The sequence below is a fragment of the Sphaeramia orbicularis genome, chromosome 19, assembly GCF_902148855.1.
Source record: "Sphaeramia orbicularis chromosome 19, fSphaOr1.1, whole genome shotgun sequence".
NCBI classification, from domain to species: domain Eukaryota; kingdom Metazoa; phylum Chordata; class Actinopteri; order Kurtiformes; family Apogonidae; genus Sphaeramia; species Sphaeramia orbicularis.
Window position 1 is genome coordinate 51618422 of NC_043975.1, and position 14196 is coordinate 51632617.

The 14196-nt window shown below is 40.6% G+C and overlaps 1 protein-coding gene across 1 annotated transcript in view; it reads left to right on the forward strand.

The window, feature by feature from the left end:
* The window catches only part of spata20 (spermatogenesis associated 20), a 158771-nt gene that overhangs the window by 22566 nt on the left and 122009 nt on the right, over window positions 1–14196 (forward strand). The window contains exon 12 of the mRNA XM_030121760.1: window positions 6601–6772. Within this exon, the coding sequence (XP_029977620.1) occupies window positions 6601–6772 (172 nt within the window). The remainder of the gene's footprint in view (window positions 1–6600; window positions 6773–14196) is intronic.

Genomic DNA, 14196 nt, shown 5'->3' on the forward strand with positions numbered 1-14196 from the left:
TGTACAGGTATAAAAACAGTATGTACAGGTATAAAAAACAGTATGTACAGGTATAAAAACAGTATGCACAGGTATAAAACAGTATGTACAGTTGGAAAAACCAAATCATAACAAAAGTTATCTCATGACAGTTTACATATTGAGTTGGTTGAAACCAGACTGTAAGCCAGTTCACAGAAACCCAACAGAATCCTCCAGGAGTAAACACTGGTGACTGGTGACAGTGGAAGGAAACACTTGCTTTTAACAGCAGAAACCTGGAGCAGAGCCTGACTCCTGGAGGATGGACGTCTGCCTTGAAGAGTTGGGGTAAAAGAGAGAGAGACTGGGGGAGAAGGGGGGAAGTAGGGGGAGACACATGGATAGGGCTGCACGATTTTGGCAAAAACTAAAATCCAGATTTTTTCCTCTAAAAATTTGATTTTCGATTTCGATTTTTGGATAAAATTACAAAAGACAACAGAAGTCAGCATGTCGTTTTTGTGAGCAGCCCACAATGCAAGGCACTGCTCCGACCTCAAATCTGTGATGGGATCACGTGATGGGCCCACAGAGGTTTTATTTATTTATTTATTTATTTATTTTCATAAAATCTGTATTGAATGAAGTAGAGCACTGGTTTCCCACCTTTTTTGTCTCGTGACCCCATTTTAACATCATAAATTTCTGGCGACCCCAGACTTTCAAAACAGAGTTTGTTTATTTGCGCTAAAATTAATTTGTTTTAGATCGTGTAATAATTTGCTATAATATGTTGTAAAGAAACATTAATTTTAGGCAAAATTTAGTCTATATAATGTAAATTTTTATTAGTCAGTTTTAATTTTTTATCAATTACTAGAAATTTCAGGCGATGCCATTTGAATTCCAGGCGACCCCACGTGGGATCCTGACCCTGAGGTTGAAAAACACTGAAATAGAGTATACAAACAATGTATACAACAAGAAAATAACAGAACAAGTTTGCCAGGGGGAATACACTATAATACAATGTCCAAATCAGAGCAAATACTGGTGGTTTTAGAGCCTTTTTGTTTCCAGATTTATCGAACAGCTTTAAATTAAGCTCAACATCTTTCAAAAAATAAATATTTGGTTTTGTGTTACAGAATTTACATTTGTGAATGAAAAATTTAGCAAGCAAGAGAAATAAATTATTATTATTATTATTTTTTTTTTCCTTTTTGGGGTATGTGGGCCCACAGATGTGATACCACTGTAAGACAGGCATGACTCGTGTGTGCGTGGACCACGTAATATGAGTGATCCTCATGTGGTTCTATTTAAACTGGGGGATCTGTGCGTGGAACAGAACGACCCAGGACACACTGGAGGGATTCTATCCTGGAGCTGGTGGATGTGTGTGGGCACAGGGCTGTCTGAGCTCCTCTGCTGAGGCTGATGACCCCGAGACCCAGACGTGGATCGGAAGAAGACAGTACGGTACGGATCCGGGACAACGGAAGATGAGCCATCCCTATGCAGCTCTATTTCAATTGCAAGACCTGTGCGTGAAACCACGGCTTACATTGGTATAAGTACTGCAGGTTCATGAACAGATTTAAAGTCCAGTCATTACACAGACTTCTGTGACAGACCGCTGTCACTGATAGGAGGAAGAGTCTACGGTAGCCTGGAGGAGGAGCCTACGGTAGTCTGGAGGAGGAGCCTACGGTAGCCTGGAGGAGGAGCCTACGGTAGCCTGGAGGAGGAGCCACGGTAGCCTGGAGGAGGAGCCTACGGTAGCCTGGAGGAAGAGCCTACGGTAGCCTGGAGGAGGAGCCACGGTAGCCTGGAGGAGGAGCCTACAGTAGCCTGGAGGAACAGTCTGTGGTAGCCTGGAGGAGGAGCCTACGGTAGCCTGGAGGAAGAGCCTACGGTAGCCTGGAGGAGGAGCCACGGTAGCCTGGAGGAGGAGCCACGGTAGCCTGGAGAAGGAGCCTACGGTAGCCTGGAGGAGGAGCCACGGTAGCCTGGAGGAGGAGCCTACGGTAGCCTGGAGGAAGAGCCTACGGTAGCCTGGAGGAGGAGCCACGGTAGCCTGGAGGAGGAGCCTACGGTAGCCTGGAGGAGGAGCCTACAGTAGCCTGGAGGAACAGTCTGTGGTAGCCTGGAGGAGGAGCCTACGGTAGCCTGGAGGAAGAGCCTACGGTAGCCTGGAGGAGGAGCCACGGTAGCCTGGAGGAGGAGCCTACGGTAGCCTGGAGGAGGAGCCTACAGTAGCCTGGAGGAACAGTCTGTGGTAGCCTGGAGGAGGAGCCTACAGTAGCCTGGAGGAACAGTCTGCGGTAGCCTGGAGGAGGAGCCTACGGTAACCTGTGGGCACGCAGCCGGGAGGCGTGAGAGAGATGAAATCGATTTGACAATTTCCCTTTTTTAGAAATCGTCCAAATTAAAAAATCCAATTTTGACTTAAAATCGATTAATCGTGCAGCCCTACACATGGATACTATTGATGCACAGATAACTGAACTACAACTGTCAAAAGTACATCAGCTGGAGTTAGTGTAAATACTAGAAACCAGAACAAAGGACCATGACTGTTCATACTACTACTACAAATACTAGTACTAACAGTGGATATACTACTACTACATAACAAGTACTAACAGTGGATATACTACTACTACAAATACTAGTACTAACAGTGGATATACTACTACTACAAATACAAGTACTAACAGTGGATATACTACTACTACAAATACAAGTACTAACAGTGGATATACTACTACTACAAATACAAGTACTAACAGTGGATATACTACTACTACAAATACAAGTACTAACAGTGGATATACTGCTACTACAAATACTAGTACTAACAGTGGATATACTACTACTACAAATACAAGTACTAACAGTGGATATACTACTACTACAAATACAAGTACTAACAGTGGATATACTGCTACTACAAATACTAGTACTAACAGTGGATATACTACTACTACAAATACAAGTACTAACAGTGGATATACTACTACTACAAATACAAGTACTAACAGTGGATATACTACTACTACAAATACTAGTACTAACAGTGGATATACTACTACTACAAATACAAGTACTAACAGTGGATATACTACTACTACAAATACAAGTACTAACAGTGGATGTACTACTACTACAAATACAAGTACTAACAGTGGATATACTGCTACTACATAACAAGTACTAACAGTGGATATACTACTACTACAAATACTAGTACTAACAGTGGATATATTACTACTACAAATACAAGTACTAACAGTGGATATATTACTACTACTACTACTACAAGTACTAACAGTGGGTGTACTACTACTACAACAGTTTGTATAAATAATAGAAACCTCTACCATCTATGGAACTATATGATAAACACTATCACAACTACATGACCTATGATTGTGATTTGGTTTTTATTTTCCCTCCCAGATCTCATAATTTTCAAACAGGAAGTAGGATGTTGTTTCATTTTCATCCATAAAATGCACACTTGGCTTTGGCATGTTCACTGCTCTTTAATGATGGTGTAATTTATTTGTTTTTTTAACTGTATATTTTATATCAACATCATATCACTGAAATTCTGGGGTTTTTTGGTCTTTGTATTGATTTTGTTTGTTTTATTTAATGGAATTATCAACTTCTTGTCTTTATTGCTCAGTGTATTTCATTCATGTCTGTATTCTCAGTTTGTGTCTATACTTGTGGTTGGTTTTTTCCTTCCATCTAATGCTTTGAAGGGATGGCTGTATCTGCTGCAGCTCAGTCCCATAATGCACCTCCAGTGCCCTCTGCCTTTCAGATGTTAAACTGCCCTCTCCTGGTTTGTCAGCGTCGTGGATCGAAACATGCTTTTCTTTGAGGCCCGTGGAGACAGGAACATAAACACACTGAAAATTCCTGATATGCTGCCAAAGTGGGATATTTCAGGTCTAGTTTGGACTGAGTGAGTTGTTGCGTTGGCTGGCAGCTCCTCTGTGGTGTCCTCACATTTAAATACACGGAGCTCACAAGCTTTTAGACTCACTAACATAGTCCAGTTCTGCACCTTTAAAAGCTTTTTGTTTGACGTTTTTATTCAGCACTCCAAACAAACCAGATTACATGAACCTGCTTGATTGATTGAGTTCAAACTAAACTCACCTTTTAAAATCAGGAAAGCTGCTGTTAACAGGTGTCACAAACCACGACTGTACAGGACTTTAACCCTTTCATGCATACTGGTCACTCCACTGGACAGTTCTTCTCCAGCTGTTCTCTTGTATATTCATGGGTTTTGTTTTGTTTTTTCCCAGATTTTTATTTAGAAATATTGAGAAAAATTCAACATACATTTAAATTACATTGCGGTCACGCAACAAGTATGTGACCAATGACCAATTTTTACATTCTCAACATTTTAGTTTTTCTTTTTTTTTTTTTTTTTGTTTGTTAATAAACAAAACAATTGAACAATGAACAATGGATGCATTGTTACATAAAGAAAACACATACGAAAGACCAAGAGACTTTGACCTCCTCTCTCTAAAGAAAAAATAAATAAATAAATAAAATAAAATATAAAAAGTAGAATTAGTTAAATACACAAAAAACAAGACAATTCCAGATACAGTCATTCTATTGTCATTTCTTGTACATTTAGGGTTCTAACAGATTGTGTTTGGTAAGTGTAAACAAAAAATATCCACTTTGACCATAGATTTGAAAATTTGTTCATTTGTAATTGAAGGGAGAGGGTTAGTCTTTCCATCTGGTAAATTTCATTCACAATATCTACCCATTTTTCCAGATGAGGTGGTTCAGGTTGGAGCCAGTGCCTGCTCACAGCCTTTTTACCAGCAGTTATTACAATTCTATACAAGTAGGCATTGTTCACTAAAATTTCAGTTTTTCCCATTATTAAGGTGGCAAATTCAAAAGGTAAGGTAACATTAAGTATATATTCTATATTTTTGTGTATATCCTTCCAAAATTGTTTTATTTTTGGGCAGTCCCAGAATATGTGCCAGTGATTGTATATTCATGGGTTTTGTTGTTCTAGTTCCAGATCAGCCAACACAGTGGACAGTTCTGCTCCATCCCATAATAATACACTGACATTCAGACCATTACTGTAACTTTGCTGTTCTTGATAAACCTGATCTGCACTGACATGTTTGAGTATAAACCACTTGTTTTTTTTGTTAGACACAAAGGTTTTTTTGCGTGTTATCTCCATGAAATGAGTAATAACGAGTATTAGAATATGTTAAAGTGTGAGAAAACATCAGATTAGCAGCACTAAAAATGTTTTTATTTCATTGTTTTCATATCACTTTCTTACACAAGAGGATTAGGGCCACTGGAAAATAAAAAAGGTGTAATATATATTTTTATTATTATTCTAAGAAAAAAAGTCATTATTCTGACTTTAAACTCCGAATTTAGACTTTTTTTTTCAGAATTCTGACTTAAAACTCAGAATTCTGATTTTTTTTTTTTTTTTTCAGAATTCTGACTTTAATCTCAGAATTCTACAATTTTTCTCAGAATTCTGACTTTTTTTTTCAGAATTCTGACTAATCTCAGAATTCTGACTTTTTCCTCAGAATTCAGATTTTCATCTCAGAATTCTGACTTTAAATTCAGAATTCTGATGTTAATTTCCGAATTCTAACTTTTTTCTCAGAATTCTGGCTGTAATTTCAGAATTCTGACTTTTTTTTCTCATAATAATAATAAGAAGAAATACTTATTGGACCTTAGTTTATTGTATTTTTTTCCAGTGGCCCTAATTCTCCTCCATACTTTATGATATTGGGTTTTAAACACGTTTCTTTACTTCAAAAATTAAATGCATGGACATTTTTGTAACTCCATGAAAAAAAATTCAAAATCAATCACATGATTTTTTTCATGCCTAAGGGGGAATAAAAACACTCAAGAAAAAAATGTTGCCTAAGGTTCTCATCAGTCATGCATGAAAGGGTTAACAGACTCATTTTATGTCGAACATTCACACACACATTTGCCAGTAATTGGAGAATGTTTTCCAGATAGATAGACAGATAGATATGTTTATTTGTCCTTCACATGAAAATTGCCTTCATATTTCCATACAGCCACCAAAAAACAAACAAAAAAAACCCATAATTATAGATACACTATTTGAAACTAAGTATTAGCATGATGCTTGTTGCCATTGTTTTTCCAGCTCATTGTGTCTGATGTGATTAATTGTAAAGTAGCTCAAAGCCACTCCAGGCTGACGTCTCCAGACAGTGTGTGTTATTGAGGTAACGAGGCTCTGCCGTCCAGAGAACTCACCAATTAGACACAACACTCTCCTCCTTCTCTCTAATGAAGAAAACTCTCCATTAATCACCTGTGCTCTGCTGCAGCACTTTGAAGACCAGACTACGGACTCATCAGGCTTTGATACAGGACATGAAAGTGGAATAGAGGGAATGAGGATACGGACAGGGAATGAGGGAGGTTCAAAGAGTGTAGGGGGGGGGGTCTATGGTGGGACCACTGCTTCAGTGGAAACAGGACATGCTATTTTTAAGATGACTCATTTATTTTTGGGGGATGATTACTTTGTGCTGCCTCTGCTGACTTCAGGGTTGATGCTGTCGGCCTACGCTCGTGTCGGCGCTGCGCTGGGGGGGGACAAGGCTTTGCTGGAGAGGGCGGTGCAGGCTGGAAACTTCCTGAAAGAACACCTGTGGGATGCTGCAACACAGACCATCCTCAGGTCCTGTTACCGTGGAGACCAGATGGAGGTGCAACACATGTAAGACAATGTTTTTTGTTGGAAGGGGTGGGGGGGATGACACATGGATGCACAGTAAACTGAAATACTTTAAAAACTTAAACTTCAAAAAGAGAACTGCTGCTCCGTCCAGGAGGTTCAGGGTTCTGTGATCACAGACAAACTGACTCAGGGACAGTTTTCACAACAGGCCAATAATTCTAATCAGTGAACAGACTGTGTTTGGACACGACCTGCTGCTTTCCTTTTGACTACTGGCTATCAGCAATACTTTGTACGCTTTATATGTTTTACACACTTATTTAATATTTTTGTACATATGCATATTTTGAGCACATAGATTTTTTAACCTGTATATATATTTTGTTCTGTTTTTATTGTTTATTGCCTTCTTGTTTTGCACCATGGGGAACAATACTCCAATTTCATCACATTGTGTATTTAGTATGGCTGTGCAGTGACAATAAAGATTTATCTCTTATCTTATCTTATTTTATCTTATCTTACTAGTATAAGTACAAATTCCCATAGCTGTTATCAGTTAAGTGTTAATCTGTCCCTCCAGAAAAATGTGATTATGTGATGGCATAATTCAATACATAATCAAGCAAATAGCACACATTATGCAGGGGTCTGCATTTTTTCAAAGAGGGCACATATTCACTGCAATAATAGCATATTTCTCTGCAAAATATGCGAGGCTCGCATGTTACATAATCCCCGCATTTTTCTGCATAAAGTAAAAAAAATATAGCATTGTTACTTGATACAGGTAGTGACGCGGAACATCATTGGCTCACGCATCCGCAGAAGGTAAACTAACTGTGAACCTGAGAACAAATCCTGCAAGATGATGAAAAATGCAGACATAGACATTTGCCGACATAAATGTAAAAGACAGAGCAAACCAGTACCTGATGTCCTACAGGAAATTGGGTTCATCCTATTTTACACCCCATGGAACTGTATGTTGAAACGTAAGAGAAAATTAATGCTGGAGCAACTTTTCCAGCACCAAACATAGGGCTGCACGATTAATCGATTTTAAATCGAAATTGGATTTTTAATTAGGATGATTTTTAAAAACGGGAAATCGTAAAATCGATTTCATCTCTCTAGTGCAGTGGTTCTTAACCTTGTTGGCGGTACTGAACCCCACCAGTTTCATATGTGCATTCACCGAACCTTCCTTTATTAAAAAATAAAATATGATTTTTTTCAAATTCAAGACACTGGTATATATTTTACTGGTGCACAAAATGAACCGTACATTAACATCACTGTGTTCAAAGAACAAAACCAATACAGTGCATGAACTCACAACAAATTACATACCTTTTAACAAAGACATGACTTTTTTTAATACTACCACGCTGAAATGGTTTTAATTTTTGTATTCCAATAATGAACTCATTGTATTTATGCTATTTATCATTTTTAACATTTTAACACACACCAATCATCTAATTTCCATCAGGCTACAATAATAATGAATATTTACTGCAAATCAGTGTGACTTCTGCTGTTGCCTTTGAGAGACCAGTTCAGAAATGCGTGGCTTCACCTTGGCCAGTGCCACTCTCTTTCTCCATCCGCGACGGTGCGTCGGTCGTCACATGATTGTAACTGACCAGTGCGGTGACTGAAAATGTAAACAAACGCTACACATGGCTGCCTCCGTGGTTAACAGGAAGTAGCAAAAGTCATAACAACGATGTGGAAAATAATTCATCGTCAGACGAGTGGAAGAGATTATAAACACTTCCGGATGTGTTGCAGTGCTATAAGCAACAACAATACACCGCGTATATTGGATGTCAATCAGAGAAAGAGTCTCCAAAGCCGTTTGTTTAATACACGGACCTAGCCCGAACCCCTGAGACTGACTCACCGAACCCCTAGGGTTGGATCGAACCCAGGTTAAGAACCACTGCTCTAGTGCCTCCGGGGCCGCGTGCTTGCGGGCTCCCGTAGGCTCCTCCTCCTATCAGTGACAGCGGTCTGTCACAGAAGTCCGTTTAATGACCGGACTTTAAACGTGTTAATGAGCCCTCAGTACTTATAGCAATGTAAGCCGTGGCTTCACGCACGGATCCTGCAACTGAAATAGAACTGCATGCGGATCACTCATCTTACATTGTCCTGGATCCGTACCGTACTGTCTTCTTCCGAACCAGGTGTGGGTCTCGGGGTCATCAGCCTCAGCAGAGGAGCCCAGACAGCCCTGTGCCCACACACATCCACCAGCTCCAGGGATAGAATCCCGCCAGTGTGTCCGGGGTCGGTCTGTTCCACGTACGGATCCCCCAGTTTAAATAGAACCACATGGGGATCACTCATATTAACCTGGTCCATACACGCACGACTGATGCCTGTCACTGACTTACACTGGTATCACTTCTGTGGGCCAGATATCCCCCCCCAAAAAAAAAAAAAAAATTAATTTAGTCCTCTTACTTGCTAAATTTTTCATTCACAAAGGTAAGTTCTAAAACAAAAATCCAAGTATTATGTATTTTTTGACAGATGTTGAGCTTAATTTAAAGCTGTTAGATAAATCTGGAAACAAAAAGGCTGTAAAAACATAAGTATTTGCTCTGATTTGGACATTGTATTATAGTGTATTCCCTCTGGCAAATTTATGTTATTTAATTGTTGTATACATTGTTTGTATACTCTACTTCATTCAATAAAGATTTAATTAAGAAAAAATAAACTTCTGTGGGTTCATCACATGATACCATCACAGATTTGAGGTCAGAGCAGTGTTTTGGATTGTGGGCTGCTCACAAAAACAACATGCTGACTTCTGTTGTCTTTTGTAGTTTTGCCCAAAAATCAAAATGGAAAATGAGTTTTTAGAGGAAAAAATTGGGATTTTTTTTTTTGCCAAAATTGTGCAGCCCTAACCAAACGTTTGAAAATGGTTTCTGCTGCAGCGATAATAATGTTCTATGAACATAAAGGCTCTAATAGCCTTGAAACAGATGGCCTGTTCTACCTTTGGTGAAGCAAGAAGATGTTCTCTTATTTGTGACAGTTGTGAGTCAGGAATGTTAAACATGCTGGACAGACTTTCTGCGTGATCTTGAAAAAGTCTCATTTTTATATATGTCCCTGATTGTAGTCTGCAATTTAAAACAAGAAAAGCACTCGGAGAGCGCAGACCTCCGCCAAGACAGATCTGCCACCCATGCGTGCATGTTTGTTTGTTTGTTTGTTAGCAAGATAACTCAAAAAGTTATGGATGGATTTTCAGGAAATTTTCAAGAAATGTTGATACTGGCACAAGGAAGAAATGATTAAATTTTGGTGGTGATTGGGCCTGGGGGGGGGGGGTCAAAAGAATCAAAAGTCTCGCCTTCTACAAAAATTTTATATCAACAATATTTCATTGTGCTGGCTGGAAAGTTTGTTTGCGCTGCAAACTTTCACAGATCAGCTAACGTCGCTTAGCAACTGGGACCATAAGTGCAGGGAAAAGGTAAATGAACATAAAGTTTCCCTTTCACCTCTGCGAGGGCACGGACTGCACTGCCCTGTACCCCCATAGTATAAGTAGGACGGAAACAGACACATGCACGGGTAACCGGACGAAACTCGAAACCAAGCCCCCCCCACACACACACACACACGCACACACCAGCCGAAAGGCACGCGCATGCACCCCCTGCTGAACCGCGCACGTGCAAACCCCCCCCCAGTTACACACAGCCACACCAACAGATCAATTCAACAGCAAACACTGCATAAGTGACTGGACTACTGCAGAGTGATATGAAAGACACAAATCAGAGGTAAAAGAACCCATTTTCCTTGACAGCGGTGCAATAAACATTTTGTGAAAAAAATCATGCCAGATAATCGTGATCTCAATTCTAAGCAAAAGAATCGTGATTCACATTTTTGCCAAAATCGTTAGAACAGGGTGTGCGATGGTGCATTGCCAGACGCCTTGCTTATGCAGCTCAACAATCCAACCATGCTCAAAGAGAGAAAGCTTTTTTGCCTTTGCCATCAGAATGTCATGACAGTGTGAATACCTGACAGAAAATGACACTGAATCCACATTTTTGTGCAGATTTTGGCTTTTAAAGGCCATGGTCTTAAACTTTTGTACAGCTGATAAACAGCATATTTTAGTTCAATTGTTGTTTTCAATAAATTGCTTACTCAAATTTTTTTTTGGTCTCACTCCCATTCTTCTTTTCGCATTTTGAAACTCTCCTTAGAACCTTATCACCTTATAACCTTATCAACTGGCCGTTTTCGCTAGTCTCTTCCTTCTCTACCCAGTTTCATTGTATAGTCATTGCACAATGACTATAAATCTATTCTACACTATATTGCCAACAGTATTCCCTCTCCTGCTTTGACTCCCATATGAATGTCAGGTCCATCCCATTCCTAGTCTATGGGTTCAGTCTGACGTGGCTCCACCCTTTGCAGCTCTAACAGCTTCAGCTCTTCTGGGAAGGCTGTCCACAAGGTTTAGGAGTGTGTTCATGGGAATTTTGGACCGTTCTTCCAGAAGCGCATTTGTGAGGTCCCACACTGATGTTGGACAGAAGGCCTGGCTCTCAGTCTGCGCTCTAATTCATCCAAAGGTGTTCTATGGGGTTGAGGTCAGGACTGTGTGCAGGCCAGTCCAGTTCATCCACACCAGACTCTGTCCTCCATGTCCAAATGGACCTTGCTTTGTGCACTGGTGCACAGTCATGTTGGAAGAGGAAGGGGCCGGCTCCAAACTGTTCCCACAAAGATGGGAGCATGGAATTGTCCCAAATGTCTTGGTCTGCTGAAGCATTCCCAGTTCCTTTCACTGGAACTAAGGGGCCCAGCCCAGCTCCTGAAAAACAACCCCACACCATAACCCCCCCTCCACCAAACTTTACACTCGGCACAATGCGCTCCCACAAGTATCGTTCTCCTGGAGACCGCCAAACCCAGACCCGTCCGTCAGATCACCAGATGGAGAAGCACGATTGGTCAGTCCAGAGAAGGCTCCTCCCCTGCTCTACAGTCCAGTGGCGGCGTGCTTTACACCACTGCATCCACCGCTGTGCATTGCACTTGCTGATGTATGGCTCGGATGCGGCCGCTCGGCCACGGAAACCCATTCCATGAAGCTGTGTGCGCACTGTTCTGGAGCTAATCTGAAGGACACATGAAGTTTGGAGGTCTGTACCATTGACTCTGCAGACAGTCGTCCACCTCTTCGCACTCTGCGCCTCAGCATCCGCTGACCCCGCTCCGTCAGTTTCCGTGGCCTACCACTGCGTGGCTGAGTCGCCGTCGTTCCCAAACACTTCCACTTTCTTCTAATCCAGCTGACAGCTGACTGTGGAATATTTAGGAGCCAGGAAATGTCACCACTGGATTTGTTGCACAGGTGGCATCCTATCACAGTTCCACGCTGGAATTCACTGAGCTCCTGAGAGAGACCCATTCTGTCCCAAATGTTTGTAAAAGCAGTCTGCATGCCTAGGGCTGGATTTAATCCACCTGTGGACATGGAAGGGACTGGAACAGCTGAGTCTGAGGATTGGGATGGAGGAGACAAGACTTTTGGAAATATAGTGTATTCTATTCTTTCTGTTCTGTGACCAAAAATACATAAGTATGCCAAAGTGTAGCAGTCAGCTCTTTTTGGATTTTGTGTGAATCCCCAGATGCGCACACACACACACACACACACACACACACACACACACGGATGCATGCACAAACACACACACACACACATGGACGCATGCACACAGAGGCCACTTGTCTCTTATAATATAGATAAGTGGTTATTAGGTGCAGTTCAGCAGTCTGATGGACACAGGCAGGAATGGTTTGCTGTGTGGTTCTTTGTGCGTTTGGGTGGAATCAGTCTCTGAATCTCTGAACGTCCTCCTGGGGCTGACTGAGTGGAACTGTCCAGTATCATCCTGATCTTGGACACCACTATCAGCATTACTGACCTTGGATCAACTTATTGAGTCTGTTGGTGTCATCAACCCTCAGGCTGATATCCCAGCATGCAACAGCACAGAGGATGGCACTGGCCACCACAGACTCGTAGAAGATCCTGAGCGTTGTCAGGCAGATGTTGAATGACCTCAGGAAGTTGAGACGGCTGTGGTTCTTCTGTAGATTAATGATGTGCATGTTAGTATATGTAGTTGAACCCTAGTTCCAACCAAACTATAAAGGCTCATACATACAACAGAACAAAAGTGACCTCAGTAGTATTATAGTCATCGTTTATAGCATATGTGTTTTGGTTGTTAACAGGTGTGTAGGCAAGGCAAGTTTATTTATATCGCACATTTCATCAACAAGGTAATTCAAGGTGCTTCACACAGGACATTGAAATACGACAAGGGAAAAAGACACACATTAAAACATTATAAAAGTATACATGGACATTGAGCTGAAATACTCTGGTATGTTGTGGGTGGGTGTGGCTGTGTATTTAACCATGTCAAACACAGTAACATCATACATGTGGCAGGTGATGAAAAGCAGAATACGCCCCCTTTAGGCTCAGGAATACAAAGCAGTTGTGTTGGATGAACTGTTAGTATGAGAACAGGAAATGAGGCTGCACAGATAAATCAAGTTATGGCAGGAAATCAGAGAACATTTCCACAGTCACAATAACCTGGTTACTGTCAGACCTGTATTTACACGGAGGAGTCTGCCCTCCATCATATATTTAGAATGAGATTGGACATATTTTAAGTGGATTAGAGATGAAACCAGTTGAATTAGCACATAAGACGGAGCTTGTGGAGACTTTTGAGGATCAGCATTGAAGGAAGAGGCTTTAAAGCTTTTCCAGATATCTGTATTTGAATAAGAGCCACTAATATGATATTAACCTGGACTGAAAACGACATGAGTCTGATTTTTTTAAACTGTTTTGTAAGCAGTTCTAACAGGACTAGTCTCCGTAGGTCAGTTCTTAACTAGTCTCACCTTGAAATCCACATTTTCTCTGGGTCAGCGAGAAAATTCAGAGATTAAAGATTCGATGATTTGGTTATTGTGAAATCACTAGATTCACAGAAACTACAACGAACTGAGATACTTCTCTCACCATGCTTTTAAATGCCATGCAGTTCTTTTTTAAAGAGGTAAATAATAAGAATAGTGGTACGAAAGATAAACTATAATTGAGTATAACAGACATAAATTAAATGGTAGTGCAATACAGTAATTAACAGAGATGAATAATAGACAAATCCAATATTTAACTTATTTAATCTTTGTACTTCACTATAACAGAGGAGGAAGTCGAAAATAGAGACACACGAAAATTCAAAAGTTTGATTCATAGAATTTTTAATATCCTTTCCTTAAAAACCAGCAAATCATTAACGGGTTTCTGAAATAGCTGTCAGTGAGGTTAAATAATCTATAATGAATGAACTGTTCGTCAAGGCCAACAATGT